The sequence below is a fragment of the Mastigoproctus giganteus genome, chromosome 2 (genome assembly GCF_048544385.1).
Source record: "Mastigoproctus giganteus isolate SK-2022 chromosome 2, ASM4854438v1, whole genome shotgun sequence".
In the NCBI taxonomy this organism is placed as follows: Eukaryota; Metazoa; Arthropoda; class Arachnida; order Uropygi; family Thelyphonidae; genus Mastigoproctus; species Mastigoproctus giganteus.
This window is the reverse complement of record NC_143576.1, coordinates 882,207-896,542: the sequence shown is the minus strand read 5'-3', so window position 1 is coordinate 896,542 and position 14,336 is coordinate 882,207. Positions and strand designations below refer to the sequence as shown.

General features: G+C 43.0%; 1 protein-coding gene across 1 annotated transcript in view; it reads left to right on the top strand.

Annotated features, from left to right (window-relative positions):
• The window catches only part of LOC150089113 (transport and Golgi organization 2 homolog), a 115,951-nt gene that overhangs the window by 43,108 nt on the left and 58,507 nt on the right, over positions 1 to 14,336 (top strand). Inside the window, exon 2 of the mRNA XM_090390333.1 lies at positions 6,994 to 7,119. Within this exon, the coding sequence (XP_090246459.1) occupies positions 6,994 to 7,119 (126 nt within the window). The remainder of the gene's footprint in view (positions 1 to 6,993; positions 7,120 to 14,336) is intronic.

Here is a 14,336-nt window from a genome sequence, read left to right as displayed (position 1 = left end):
ATCAGATCACCGCGCAGGTGCCTAGTCTCCAGCCACTGCAATTTGCAGAACTTAAGCCTCTCTTGGTAAGAGGATCCCTTCATTCTCCCTCACCAATCTTGTTGCCCTCTGTACACGCTCAAGTAAATCTACATCCTTCCTAAAATGAGGCCTCCAGACCTGTACGCAGTACTCAAGGCGTGGCCTGACCATTGCCTTATACAGAGCGACAATCACCTCCTTTTCCCTGCTAGCAAAATTCCTATATATCATTGACAAAACCCCATGACCTGCCCTGGCAGCTTGCCTACATTGCTCAGAGAACTTCATATCTGACTGCACAATAACTCCCAGGTCTTTTTCATTTTCTACCACCTTAAGTGTAGTACCACACAGTTGGTACGTTTCTCTGGGGTTACTTCTACCCATATGCAGTACTTTGCATTTGTCAAGGTTAAAATTCAGTTGCCACTTCTTGGTCCATCTGTCCAAGTTATCTAGATCCTGTTGCAGTAGCACACTGTCATTAACAACCCTGCCAACCTTTGCATCATCTGCAAACTTCGGCACTAAGCCTGATATATCTTCATCAGTATCATTGATAAATATACAAAATAACAGTAGACCCAACACCGAACCCTGTGGGACTCCACTAATAACATTAGTCCACGAAGAGCAGCACCCATTGATTACCACCCTCTGTCTTCTCCCACTTAACCATCCTTTTATCCATTGTAGCAACTTACCCTTAATACCATTCTGCTCCAATTTGTACAATAGTCTTCCATGCGCAAAAGTGTCAAAAGCTTTCCTGAAATCCAAATACATGATATCAAAATTATTTTTTTGCATCCAGTTCCTTTGTAACCACATCATAATATCCTATCAAATTTGTTGGACAAGACTTTCCCTTAACAAACCCATGCTGTGTCTGAATTATTGCTGCAGTCTTGTCTAGATGATCCTGCAATGCATCTTTAACCAGTGACTCCATTATTTTACCCGGAACAGAAGTTAAACTAACTGGTCTGTAATTACTCGTGTCACGTTTTGATCCCTTCTGTGAATTGGGGATATATTTGCACATCTCCAGTCCGTGGGAACCTCCCCTGAGTCCAAGGATGCTCTCATAATTATGGCTAAGGGTTTACTTAGTTGCTTTCCCGCCTCTTTTAATAGATCCCATCCACCCCAGTTGCCTTTCTTACGTTTAACTTCAACAATTTCTCCTCCACTTTTCTCTCAGTTATTACAAAATCATTAAATATCCTGCTACAATTTGATAACCTGCCATTTTGAAACCTTAATAATTCCTCACGTGTGAATGTAGATGCAAAATACTCATTCAGTTTGTTTGCTATCTGAGCAGGATCATCAACAGTCGAACCATCGATGTCAAGTGGACCAATCATATTCATCCCCTTCCTTTTAGACTTTATATAAGTAAAGAAATCCTTGCTGTTTTTCTTAGCATCTTTTGCCATCTCGTAATCTGCCTAACCTCCTTTGTGACCTGATTACAGACTAGCTTATATCTGCCATAGGCTTCTAAGTCGCTTGATAATTTATATGCATCCCATGCATTTTTCTTCCCTGTTACGAGTCTCATTAGTTCATTTGATAACCATTTAGGCCTAAACCTTGAACAATATTTCTTCATCGGTATGAAACGTCTAGTAGCTTCCACGATTAATTCCTTGAATGCTTCCCACTTAGAATTTACTGTTGGTAACATCGTCAGTTGATCCCACTGTACAGAACTTAAAAACTGTCGGAGACCACTGTACTCGCCTTTACGGAAGCAAAAACCCTTTCCTTTACCCTTGATGGTAATTAAATCTTTAAGTAAATCGCACATCAGCACACTGTGATCACTGCCACCTAGTGGTTCCTTTATCTGCAGATTCTTAATACACGAATGATCACTGCTGATAACCAGATCAAGAGTATTATTTTCTCTGGTTGCCTCTCGAACATGCTGCTGCTGCAGAAAACAATCATCCAATAAATCCACAAAAGTCTGACTAGTGTGTGAGTGACCAACCCACAAGTTCCAGTGAATATCCGGGAAGTTAAAATCCCCCATTATAAGACATTCCCATTTACTGGCCCACTCTATTTCTCTGTACAGTTCCTTATTATACTCATCAGAGTCAATAGGCCTATAGCACACTCCTACTCTCAATTTTGATCTCCCAATGATTATGTCACACCAAACTGACTCGACATTGCACTGTTCATCTATATCAACTGGGTGCACTTCCTTTGATTTTATGTTTTTCTTAATTAACAGCATAACACCTCCTCCCTTCCTATCCTGTCTATCCTGTCTGTAGACATTGTACTCCCCAAATTCCAGTTCTGCATTCCTTATATCTGTGTGACACCACGTCTCTGATATCCCAACAATATCCGCCTTTGATGTCTTGACCAACACTTCAAATTCATCAAATTTATTTACTATACTTCTAGCATTGGTATACATGCACCTATTCTTATTCATAGTTACTCTAACACATCACATATACCCACCTGTTTCACGATGACTGCCATCCCTCGCTCCAGGTCGCTACTTATTCTAATAGAAGTTGTGCAAGAATCACCTTCATCTCTGCTTACGGCTACTGTGAAACTACTAGTCCTTGTATCCCCCAAAGCTAGTAGTTTTCCGACCCACCCAACACTGCCTCGATAGCATCAGCAAATATTCTTGCACCCTTTCTGTTTAAGTGTATTCTATCCCCGCAGAAGCAGTCTCTCCTGTTAACAAGTACAGTCCAGGCTGAAAAAAATTCTACCCCTTGAGCCTTGCACAATCTTTCCAGGGCCGAATTGATCGACAAGGCTCTCATCATATACTCCCTCCTATCGTGTCTGGGCAGAATTGCAGACACTTTCAAATTCAACCCTAATTCTCGGCTTTTGTTCAACAGTGACCTGTACTTGTTAAGTAATTCTGCCGGTCTCCTACTCTTAATATCATTAGTGCCAACGAGTACAACTATATCACCTTTTGGGCCCCTAAAAGATGATATCCACTCTACAACGTCATCAACTTTTGCTCCTGGCAGACATACTCTCGTCCTGTTCCACCTATCCTTTTTACAAAGCATGTTCCCCGTTTTCCTGACAATAGAGACACCAACAACTACTAGTTCCTGTGGGACCATCGCATTCTGCCTTGGGGGTTGCCGCTGTGTTGCGTGATGACCAAGTGCAAGCTCTGGCGTTGATGTGGGCAGCTGAGAGCCTGATGGGCCCCTCAATTTAAATCTTAAGAGGGCATCCACCCTGTCCTTCAAACTCTCATATAGGCCCATAACAACGCTGAGTTGTCGCCCGATTTCCTTACACTCCTTACATCGCGCACACACAAAGATATCCCCCATGGCAATATCATGTTCCGTTCCAGAGAGTTCGGCAAACATTTCACAAGTTGCACATTTTTTAAGGCTGTGATGCGTTGGAGAATCGCGCCCCTTAGTTCTCCCCCGAGTCACAGCCCTCCTGCCACTTTGTGTCCGTTGCTTTGCTGCAGTAGTAGTAGTAGTAGTAGTGGCACCTGGTGCAAGAAAGCAAGTGTAGGAGCTTATGCAGCACCAGCCAAAAAAAAAAAAAAAAAAAAAAAATCACACCATACCCTCCAATTGCCTGTCCAGTTCCTCCTTAAATTTATTTAACCTATCAACTTCCACAACGACAGATGGAAGTTTGTTCCAGCAATTAACCACCCGCTGGCTAAAGGCAAATTTCCGCACATCTATTCTACATCTATCCTTTCTTAATTTGAACTTATGTCCCCGTAGGTTCGTATTCTGAACAAGTGGGAGGATCCCATCAGAATTCAACGTGCTCAACCCATTCAAGGCCTTATAGACCTCAATCAGATCACCGCGCAGGTGCCTAGTCTCCAGCCACTGCAATTTGCAGAACTTAAGCCTCTCTTGGTAAGAGGATCCCTTCGTTCCCCTCACCAATCTTGTTGCCCTTCTCTGTACACGCTCAAGCAAATCTACATCCTTCCTAAAATGAGGCTTCCAGACCTGTACGCAGTACTCAAGGCGTGGCCTGACCATTGCCTTATACAGAGGGACAATCACCTCCTTTTCCCTGCTAGCAAAATTCCTATATATCATTGACAAAACCTCATGACCTGCCCTAGCAGCCTGTCTACATTGCTCAGAAAACTTCATATCTGACTGCACAATTACTCCCAGCTGCTCTAGTTTGGGGCATGATATTTTAAATTAATAAGATCAATAAATTAAATTAAATTAAATGTCAATTCTACGCTATCTAATAGAAACAGTGAAGCGTATTACTGTTTCTATAATTATACGTTAGAGCTACCTCAATTAAAAATTTGAATTCCCCATCACTATATACAAAAACAATGCCTGCAATATTCGAACGAAATAACGGTTTTATAAAGTATTACGTATATCTACAAAAACTGTTTATATAAATTAAAATAAAAATAACCAGCGTAATTATAACTATAAGACTACCTATTAAGTACAATATAAAATAACAATTATGTAAATAAAAAGCAAACACTTATCGTTTTTTTCGGAGCCTGTAACTCGCAGCTGTATTTTCTAAAGAGAGTCAGCGCCCTCTTTTTGTCTAGCTGCTTGGCCGCGGGGCCCCCTATTGGGACCCTACGTTGCCCGCCACAACCACTGGGAGGTGAGCCAGGCTGCCCATTATACCCTGGCTGCCTCTGTCAGAGTTGCCTGAGCTTCCTGACAGAGGCCATAAAAAAACTAAAAAGATAATTTTTTTTTTCTTTTCTGAAGAGAGCATATGAGCGAATAAGAGAAGAAGAAGAAGAGGTCAAAATGTGGGGAACAGTAGTTGGAGTGGACCAATAGGGAAGGCAATCCACGCTGGAGAAGAAAGTTGAAAATCACAGGAGCAGGTGCTGCTCCTGTTTGAATCCTGCACACAGGGTGCTTGCATTATCCTACCCGAGGCGGGGATCGCAGGGGTGACACGTTATTCTGTTCTGCCCTGAGTTCCGCAAGTCTTGCTCTTCTACAATTGAAAACAGCCTGGGCGTAGCGTGTTAAGGCTAGGTATGTGGCCTCTTCTTCAAGTAAAGCTGACTCCTGATTGTGGGGGTTTCCTTGAATCTCTGTGAGACATTGAAGTCTGGCGTTGTCGTAAGTGAAACACTCGTACATAACGTGTTCCCAGGACTCCTCTTCACCACAGTGGCAATATGGGTTATTTTCTATTCCCATGGCTGTTAGTTTTTGCTGGAACGGTCCATGGCCTGTAAGCAGGAAGGTGACTTGCAATCCAGGCAAATACCAGGGAGGAGGCTTTGGGGAAGTCCGACTTATTGAGGGAATAAACCTTTTGGTGATTGCTCCTTTCGGCGTTGTCCCATGTTTCTTGCCAGAGATTTTGTAGGTGGTCTGCAATTTTTCTTCTTTCCTTCTTTGAGTCATTTGCATGATTCAACTGCAGATTTTACTGTCTGGCAAACAAGGTGGGACAGTTCAACTGTTGGCACTGTAACAAGAAATTTCCTACCGGATGTCTCCTTTGTGATGTCGAAGAAGGTCAGCTCATGGTTTACAATTAGTCTGGAAACATTCTATCTTATTACTGGGCATGGATCTCTTAACGAAAAACTCCACCAGCTAGGCCTGTTAAACACTGACCTCTGTTTCTGTGGAGCAAAAGAAAAGTGGCAACATCTTCTCCACGAATGTGCCTGCTATGAAGACATTAGGAATGAGCTGCGAAATGAAGTCCCATCCTTCAGCATAAATCAAGTTGACCAACTTGTTCTGACCCCACATCACTTGTCTGCACTCCAGGCTTTTGCAGCTGCTGTCTTTGCCAGAAGGAGAGATATGCTTACAACTAATGCGGTAGCAACATAACCTCAAGCACCAATCAAAGATCAACCTATTGACCTTTTCAGGCATATTATTATTCTATTTTAATTTTATTTTTTATTTATAATTTTTCCTTTCCTCATCTCTTTTTTTTTTTTTTTTCTTCTCTCTCTTCATCTTCCCACTTTTCTTTTCTTTTCTTTTCTTTTTTTTTTTTCTCTTTCTTCCTTTTTAATATCTATATTTTTTCTTTATTTTATTTATTATCTATTCTTTTTTTTATTTATTATTTATTTTCTTTTATTATTATTATTATTTTTTTTTTTTATCAAAACCTGCACCACGGGTGAATGTTTTTTTTTTTTTTTTTTTTTTATTAAGTCCCTTTGGAATGGGCCCCCAGAGGATCCTGGCCCACCTGCTGGCAACACCAGGTGAGTCAGAGTCTCTTTCGACACGTTACGTGATATACTGGAACTGGCCCACCTTCCCGTGGTGTGGACGAATACCCAGAATCATCTGTCCAGGTGACTGATGCTTCTGTGTAGCCAAGTGGCCAGAACAGAACAACAGAACACACACACAATACACACAAACCGACGTCACACACATCTGGCCCATCTGTAGTGATACTGTTCTTCACAGAGATACGAGGCGGAGTTGAACGAATGTTCCGGGTGCCGCCCTTTACATATACACATGTCCACACACACACATGCAGATTTAACAATTGCGTTGGGATTCCCTTCTTCAGGCACTGGAGAAGGCAACTGACAACTTCCAGATAGAGAGGCAAGTAACCTGCAATGACTTGTAGTGCAGGGGGTGCTGGCCGTACAGCACGCCCTGGTAACCGATAGTAACATAAATCTTTGAATGGAATCAAGCTTGCGCTTGTTCCTTTCCAGGATTGCCTTTTCGCACTAGATGGAGGCTCAATAGCACAGTCCGGACTTATACTGCCTTATATATATTAATGAATTGAGGTTTATTCTTTAGGCCCCAATCCGCTCTACTAATCCGTCTTGTCATTGCAGTGTATTTTCGGATTTTAGCTGACAGATATTTTGTGCCAAAATTGATATTTGTGAGATTTGTCTGCGAATGAAACATTGTCTTTCCAGTTGTGCCAAACTAAATTTCTTGTGGATTTTACTCGCAGGAATGGACTTCGAAGAAGGGAAGCAAGGAGGGACTTGGCTCGCAATGAAGACGACTGGCAAGGTCGCGTCTGTCCTCAACTTAATGCAGCCTCTCGAAGAAATGGCCGGCGGCAAGAAAGACAGAGGTAAGCCATTTGGTTTCAATGTACTTTGTCGCCAACTTGCTACGATTATTGTCTTTGGATAAGTTTATTTACAGATTTGTTGCTCGGTTAAACAGTCCAGCTACAATCTCATTTAAATGAAAGAATTCCTTTTTTAAAAATATTCCGGCACCAGAGGTGATCAGATGATTTTCTAAAGGAGGGCCAAAGCTGTGTTAGGAAAATCATTAAGCTTCAATCATCGGACAGTTAACAAAAAAACACACACACACACCTTTGATCTGATGAGGGACTTTAGCCCTCCTACTTGTAATTGACACTGTCCGCTAAAGCCCCAAGATGGCCACGGGGATTTACAGCTTCATCGTAAAAGTAGGCGCCTCCGTGGGCAGGAGCAGCAGTGGCACACGCTTCTTGATTAGACCGGGATTCGAGCCCGTCACCACCAAATACGGAGGATGTGGAAAGGTCAGGGAATGACCACCGCATATTCCCAGAGCAATATGGCCTTAGTTGCTGATGCTCCTAAAAACCAAACAACAAACAATCATCGTACAACTGTTTTGTGCAGTTCCTGGGCCGGAAATGTATTAGCGCCGCAATTCTCGTAAACACCTAATGGCCAGTTCACTCCTTTCCTTTTTCTTTTGTCCCGCTGTTTATCCAACCCACGCTCGGGTTTGCCAGGTCTGCTCGTGAAATCTCCCGCGGATAGGAGAAGTGCAGATGAATCCGCAAGAGTGATTCAGAGGGTGAAGTGGGTAACTGTAGAGCTGTAGGGGTTTAACGCTTCTGTTCAGGAAGATAATGGATCAAACAACTTGTTTTTTTCCTCTTTTAGTTCCTTTGTATGTAAAACCCCTGGCATTGCTGCTGTGAGGGGTGTATCGTATACCACTTTTGTGCTCAATAAAGGTTAAGTTAAACCTGTAGCATTGTTGCTGTGTGGGCATTGCAGCAGGCACGCGTGTAAAATTTTCACTGATTGCAATAAAGAATTTTAAATAATTGGAGAAGTAATGCAAGGTCACATTAAAGAGTGGAAGCGAGTGGTTGTTAAAGGGACATCGTGCCTCACCAGTGTGATACTATGAGGTAGTCACAAAGGAACTGAATACAAAGAATAATTTTGACGTCATCCGCTAATATTTGAATGAAGTCTTTGATACGGTTGTTCCAATAAATTGTAGCAGTGTGTGTGTGTGTGTGTGGTTAGGGATAATTAAGTGGTAGAAGACAGAGGGACCATTATTAATTGCCACTGCTCTTCGTGGGTCAATAAGATGCGCAGGGTTCCGCAAGGATCGGTGTGTTGGAGCCAATTAATGATTTTAATGTTTATTAATGACATCGATGCAGATATTTGGATGGTTCACTTCGGCAACAAGATTTAGATAAACTAAGCTGATGGGCTGGAAAATGGAAATCGAAGTTTCACAGGAATAAATGCACGCTGCATTTGGGCAGTAGTAATCCCAGAATAATATACCACTCTCGAGGCACCACCGCCCAAGTGGAATGTTACTTGCTGAGCAATGTAAACAAGCTGCTACAACTTCCCATGGGGGTTTGTCAAGGAGATGATTAGTGTACAAGGCACTGGAATACAGACGTGGAAGCTTCATTTTTGAAAGAGTGCGGGAAAATAACAAGATTAGTTGAGTTCACAAGAGGACGTTTGTTGGTACAGATATACTTTTAAACCAACAAGATCAGAGTCTTTCTTTTGTCTGCTACCACAAAGAGTCTGGTTCTCTAAACACTACACATCTGCGTGGTGAGATAATTCTATAACACTTTAAAAGGAGGTTAAGTAAACTAAATCGTGATTGCGTCTTTACTCTTTCTGAAATAAAAGGAGCAAAAATTTAAAATTGGAGAAGGGTGGTTGCGGGAGAGGCATTCAGAAATTTCCATTCGGCCAGGGAATAGCTAAAGCGTCCTAACATCTAAACGTCCAAAGTTTGAATAAATTTAAGGAAGCCTCGCGTCCATTGCCAATAACGATCTAAATTTCAAACACTTTCTTTCACTCGCTATCGTCCTCTCCTATTTTTCTTTATTTGATGTCTTGAGGCAAGTAATTGACAAAATCTGCGTGCAGAAAGAGGGGAGCGCCGTATTGAGATTGGTGGGTCAGGCGTGGACGTGCGTATACAAATTTCGGACGTTGACTTTCACTCGCCGCGTGACCTCGCATTTCTGATCAGCTGGACAAATGAAACGGAACTCGTTGGGGTGCCGGCGTGGGCTCTGACTGTTCGCAAAACCTGTTCCTCCCACTGCGGGATTTCAAACTGTCAATTAGCGGGGTTCGCGGAAAACAGTGTCTTTGTGAACGAACGCAACAACAGATCGGTCGGCGGTGTTATTTCTGGAAAAGTAAATGCAAATCATTGACGCCGACCCGCGTGTTCCAGTAAGGAACGAGTTCAGTTCACGACAGGGTCGTTTTCTTTTTTTCTGGTGAAAGAGTTTATTTTTAACTCTTGGAACAAAACAGAAGTGGCCGATGGAAAAACAGAGTGTGGCCCACTGCGCCGTAAGTGGTCAAATTAGCGCGTGTAATTCTTCGTCTCCCGAGTTACTGACCTCGTGAGTACTGATCATTAACAGCTCTCCCCCTCACCCCGCCTGAAATGTTCGCGGAAGTTTGCGCGGAGTAGTTTCGTTGTGCATTTGAATCCGCCAGCGACGGATTCACCGCAAATAGTTCGACGGACGCGTAGCTAAAATTGGTGGCTAAAAATGGCATTGCGCTCTTTCGCTCGTTGAATTTTTCTTATCCAAAGAAATAATTTGGAAGAAGTATAAATAAACGGGCCTACTCTTCCACTACTTTGTCTAGTTCAATTTTCTTTTGAATTTATCGAAATATCCACTTCCAGTTTTTGTTTTTTCTGTTATGGAAGTGGACTGTTGGGGAGGGAACGGTTTTCTTTCCCCAACAGTTAACTAATCTCTGGCGGTAAGCAAATTTCCACACTCTATCCTTCCTCATCTTAAACCGTGTTATGTGCGAGAAAGAGTACGGATAACACATTAATACAACTTTGTTTACAACAGCGACGACCTCTTGTAAACTTTCCCAAAGCACGGAGTGTCCCTCGTGTTAAGCTTTAATTCGCTTTGAGAGTTTTTTGGCATCTGACCGGTCCGCCAAAATTTTTTTTCCGCGATGGATTTGTAGCGACACACTTATTTGGGGGTTCCCTTACGGCGCTGTAATAGCACCATTTTGTTCCCCTCAATAATCTCGTTTGCCCTTCTCTGCCCCGTTTCAACAGATCCTAAACTGAGACCTCTGCACATGTACAGTATGCAGTATTCAACACGTGGCCTGACCATTGCTATAATATATTATACAGTGGGACAACCACCTCCTTATTCCTGCTAGCAAACTTTCTTACATATCGCCGACAACCCCCCCCCCCATGAGCTGTCCTGGCAGCGTGTCTACACCGCTCAGAGCACTTAATATCTGACTGCACAATTAACTCCGGGTCTTTTTCACTGACCAATGCCCCGAGTGTACGTTAATCTGGCATTTCTGCTACCCACATGCAGTACCTTCAATTGTCAATGTTACTTTACTGATTATTTTCTGTCCCTCTCTGGATATATGCGTTTGTTATACTCGTATAAACAGAATCTTTTTATTTATCATTAGGCCAATACCACTCTCGTTTTCGTTTTCGCAGCGCTTAGGTGGTCCCACAGCAAAGTGATTCGGCATTGCACTGTCACTGACGTCAACCGGGTTGCCGAACTGAAGGGTCCGCGTTAGATTCTGTGCGCATCTTAAGCGAGAGCATTCTCCTTTCTTTCGCCATATAGTTTTAATGTCGTTGACCTTTTAGAGATTGATTTATGGAGTCAGCAGTTGGCCCTTACATCATCTCTCAAGAGGATTCTGCTCTAGTTGGTTTGGTGTTGATTTTGATGTATCGCCAGTCTTTTTTTTTTTTTTTTTTATCAGGCTGGCCACGCGGGAAGTTTCTTTCAACACACTGAAGATGGCAGAAGATAAAGGAGACTCTGTAAAGCCAATCAGCGTGTTTGGGGACATTAAAAAAAAACGTTTAGCATTAATTATATACTCATACAGAATTGCATCAAACGGTATTATTTTTGGATGCAATGAACACAACTACTACAGGAAAATTCTTTCCTACTTCCACTCTCATTTTTTAGTATTTTCACACGTTAAGCAAACGATCCTCCTTCGTTAGATGAACTCAAATAATTGCGCTACCAATGAAAAACACAAAGCCATATATTTGTATATCTGTTTATTGGTACAGACTGTCCCTTCCCAATGTGGAATGACGTGTGTTAGCGGCATAAAATTTTCGTAGCAGTCGGCGCATTCTGTTAAAGATTATTATTAGAAGTTCTTCTGTTTTTGGATATTCTGGTCCAATGAACCCACCCACAGTGGTCTTTGCTTATAAATCCCGATCTTATAAATCTTTTCGATAGTTTTCTGAATTTGGTGAATGTTTCGTAATGATCAACGCCTACAATTTTTATAGAGAGCACGAAAATTTTTCGTTTAAGCTATATGTACTGATTGGGTTCTTAGCGAGCCAAACTGGGAAGGTGTTTACAAGAAGAACCATTAGCACTAGTATCTGAGTAAGAGGAATAATCAAGACATTATACACCACAATCAGATCACATCGCAGGTACCTACTCTCTCCAGGTGCTTTATTTTGCAGCACTTCTTGGTAAGAGCACCCTTTTGTTTCCCTCACCAATCTTGTTACCCTTCCCTGTACACGCTCAAGCAAATCTACATCCTTCCCAAAATGAGGCCTCCAGACCTATACAGTACTCTAAGTGTAGCCTGACCATTGCCTTGTGCAACGGGAAAATTACATCCTTGTCCCTGCTAGACAAGACTCCACGACCTGCCTTGGCAGCCCGTCTACACTCTCAGAAAATTTCATATTTGGCTGCACAATTACCCCCAGGTCTTTTTCACTTTCCCTGAGTGTAGTACCACACATTTGGTACGTTTCTCTTCGGTTATTGCTACCCATATGCAGTACTTTGGATTTATCAACGTTAAACTTCATTTTCCACTTCTTAGCCCATTTGCCCAACTTGTCTAGATCCAGTTGGAGTAGCATACAGTACTTTCTTTACTGTCGTTAACAACCCTGCCACCTAATTTCCTGAGATTTTAGTGGCTAGGACCTATATATAAAAAAGGGGGGGGGGATAAACGCTTGAATTTAATTAGGCCGAAAGAGGTTGCAAGTGTGTCGAATTTGGCATTTAAAATTTGTACGTTGTGTGGGGCATTCGCTTTTCGCTGGCGATATAGGTAGAGTAGGGGGAGAGACGGAAGGCTGGGGGGAAAAGACAGAAGTATGGGGTCAATAGGGAAGGCGACCACAGGTATATCAGTGGGGCATGCCCTTGCCCCACCAGAGGAAAATAAGGGGGTGGTGGGGAGGGGGCAGAAAGTCCTTCCCCTCACCCCACCAGGGAGAGAAAGTGGGCTGGGCAAGGGAGCCCTGCCCAGTTCGCCATAGCGGCAATTTGCAGTGCTCTCCAGCAAGTGCAGTCTGTTGATGACTCGTTGGTGGGGTTTGGTCCTTTTCTAGGTGTGTGGTTTGATCCTGGCTGGAGCCACTCCCATTGGTTCCTAGGTCGATGCTGTTTCATTTATTCTGCTGCATATTACGCCGTTTGTCCTTAGTATTTTGCGATCCTTTCCTCTGTGTTGATGTTTTATCAGTTTGCCTTTATTTGTTATTTGTGGTCATCTATTCGTTGTGGATGGCTATTTCTGTTCGTCGTCTATTGAAGACGTCAAGTGCAAATCGGCTGAGGGCTTTGTATTCATCTTCTGAATCCAGTAGATGGTACTCTTGATTTTTCGGCAAGTATTGAATCCCAGTTATAAGTTTACTTCTGTGTTCTTCGTAGCATTCACAGTCGTGCATAATATGCTGCCAGGTTTCAGGTTCCCCACAGGTGCATGTGGACTCTTCTATTATTCCGAGTGCGTTCAGTTTTGCTTTAAATGGGCCGTGGCCCGTCAGGAGGAAGGTTGTATTTAGCCCAGGATAGAACCACGAGGGGGTTTTTGGGTACATTTTTGCGACTTTCGGTATGAAGCTTCTTGTAACTTGACCCTTTGGCGACATCTCCCATCTGTACTGACAAATCTTCAACATGCCTGGTGCGCATAGTGTTAGGATCAGGCGCCACCTGTGATTTCTCACATCTGCGCCATATGTACGCTGTGAAGAAATACAGAACTACTGTAAATGTCAGAAAAGTGTTGTCTGTTATATATGACATATTGCGTTAGGTTCTGTTGGGTGTCCTGGCATTTGGCCGCAGGGCCCTGGTGGGACCTCACGTTGCCCGCACACACCGCTAGGAGGTAGCCAGGCTGCCCATTATTCTCTGGCTGGTCTCCACCAGGGTCGCCTGAGCGTCCTGGACGAAGACCAAGTTAAAAAAAAAAAAAAAAGAGAGGAAGAGAAGAGAAGGCCTGGGGAACAAGAGGAAGAGGGATCTGAATGTGAGGAACAAGCTAAAGTGGACAGATAGAGAAGGCAGTCCACCCGAGTAAGGAGAAATAGGGGATGGGTAGAGGGATCAAAAGTCACAGGGGCAGGCGCCACTGTGCGAGTGCCAAAGGCCAAGCACTCTCTGGGAGTCAGCTTTTCAAGGAGTGCCAACCATGATGATGCCAGCATAGTATTTTAATCTTCAGTCTTACTCTTTTATCAGTTGGGAAAATGCTATCTGACCCCAGTTTGTGTTTGCACTTGAAGGTCATTGTTCTGAGCAGTTCTAAGTTCAGCAAACTTTGCCCGTCTGATGGTAAAGACAGCTTGTGCGTAACTCGTTAAGGCTTTGTATGTTGTTTCATTCTGAAGCAGGTATGTTTCATGGTTACGAGGGTTCTCCTGGATTTCAGTAAAAAATTTGAGCCTACAATCATCGTAAGCAGGGCACTGATACATGACATGCCCCCATGACTCCTCTTCGCCACAGTGGCAGAATGGATTGCTTTCAATTCCCATTGCTGTCAATTTCTGTTGAAAGGGCCCATGTCCTGTGAACAGGAATGTAACTTGCAGACCAGGTGAAAACCAGGAAGGAGACTTCGGGAAAGTCATGTCAATGGATGGGAGGAATCTTCTGGTAATTTCTCCTTTGGGCGTGGTTTCTCATGAATGCTGCCAAATTCCTTGAAGGTGTGTGAAGAT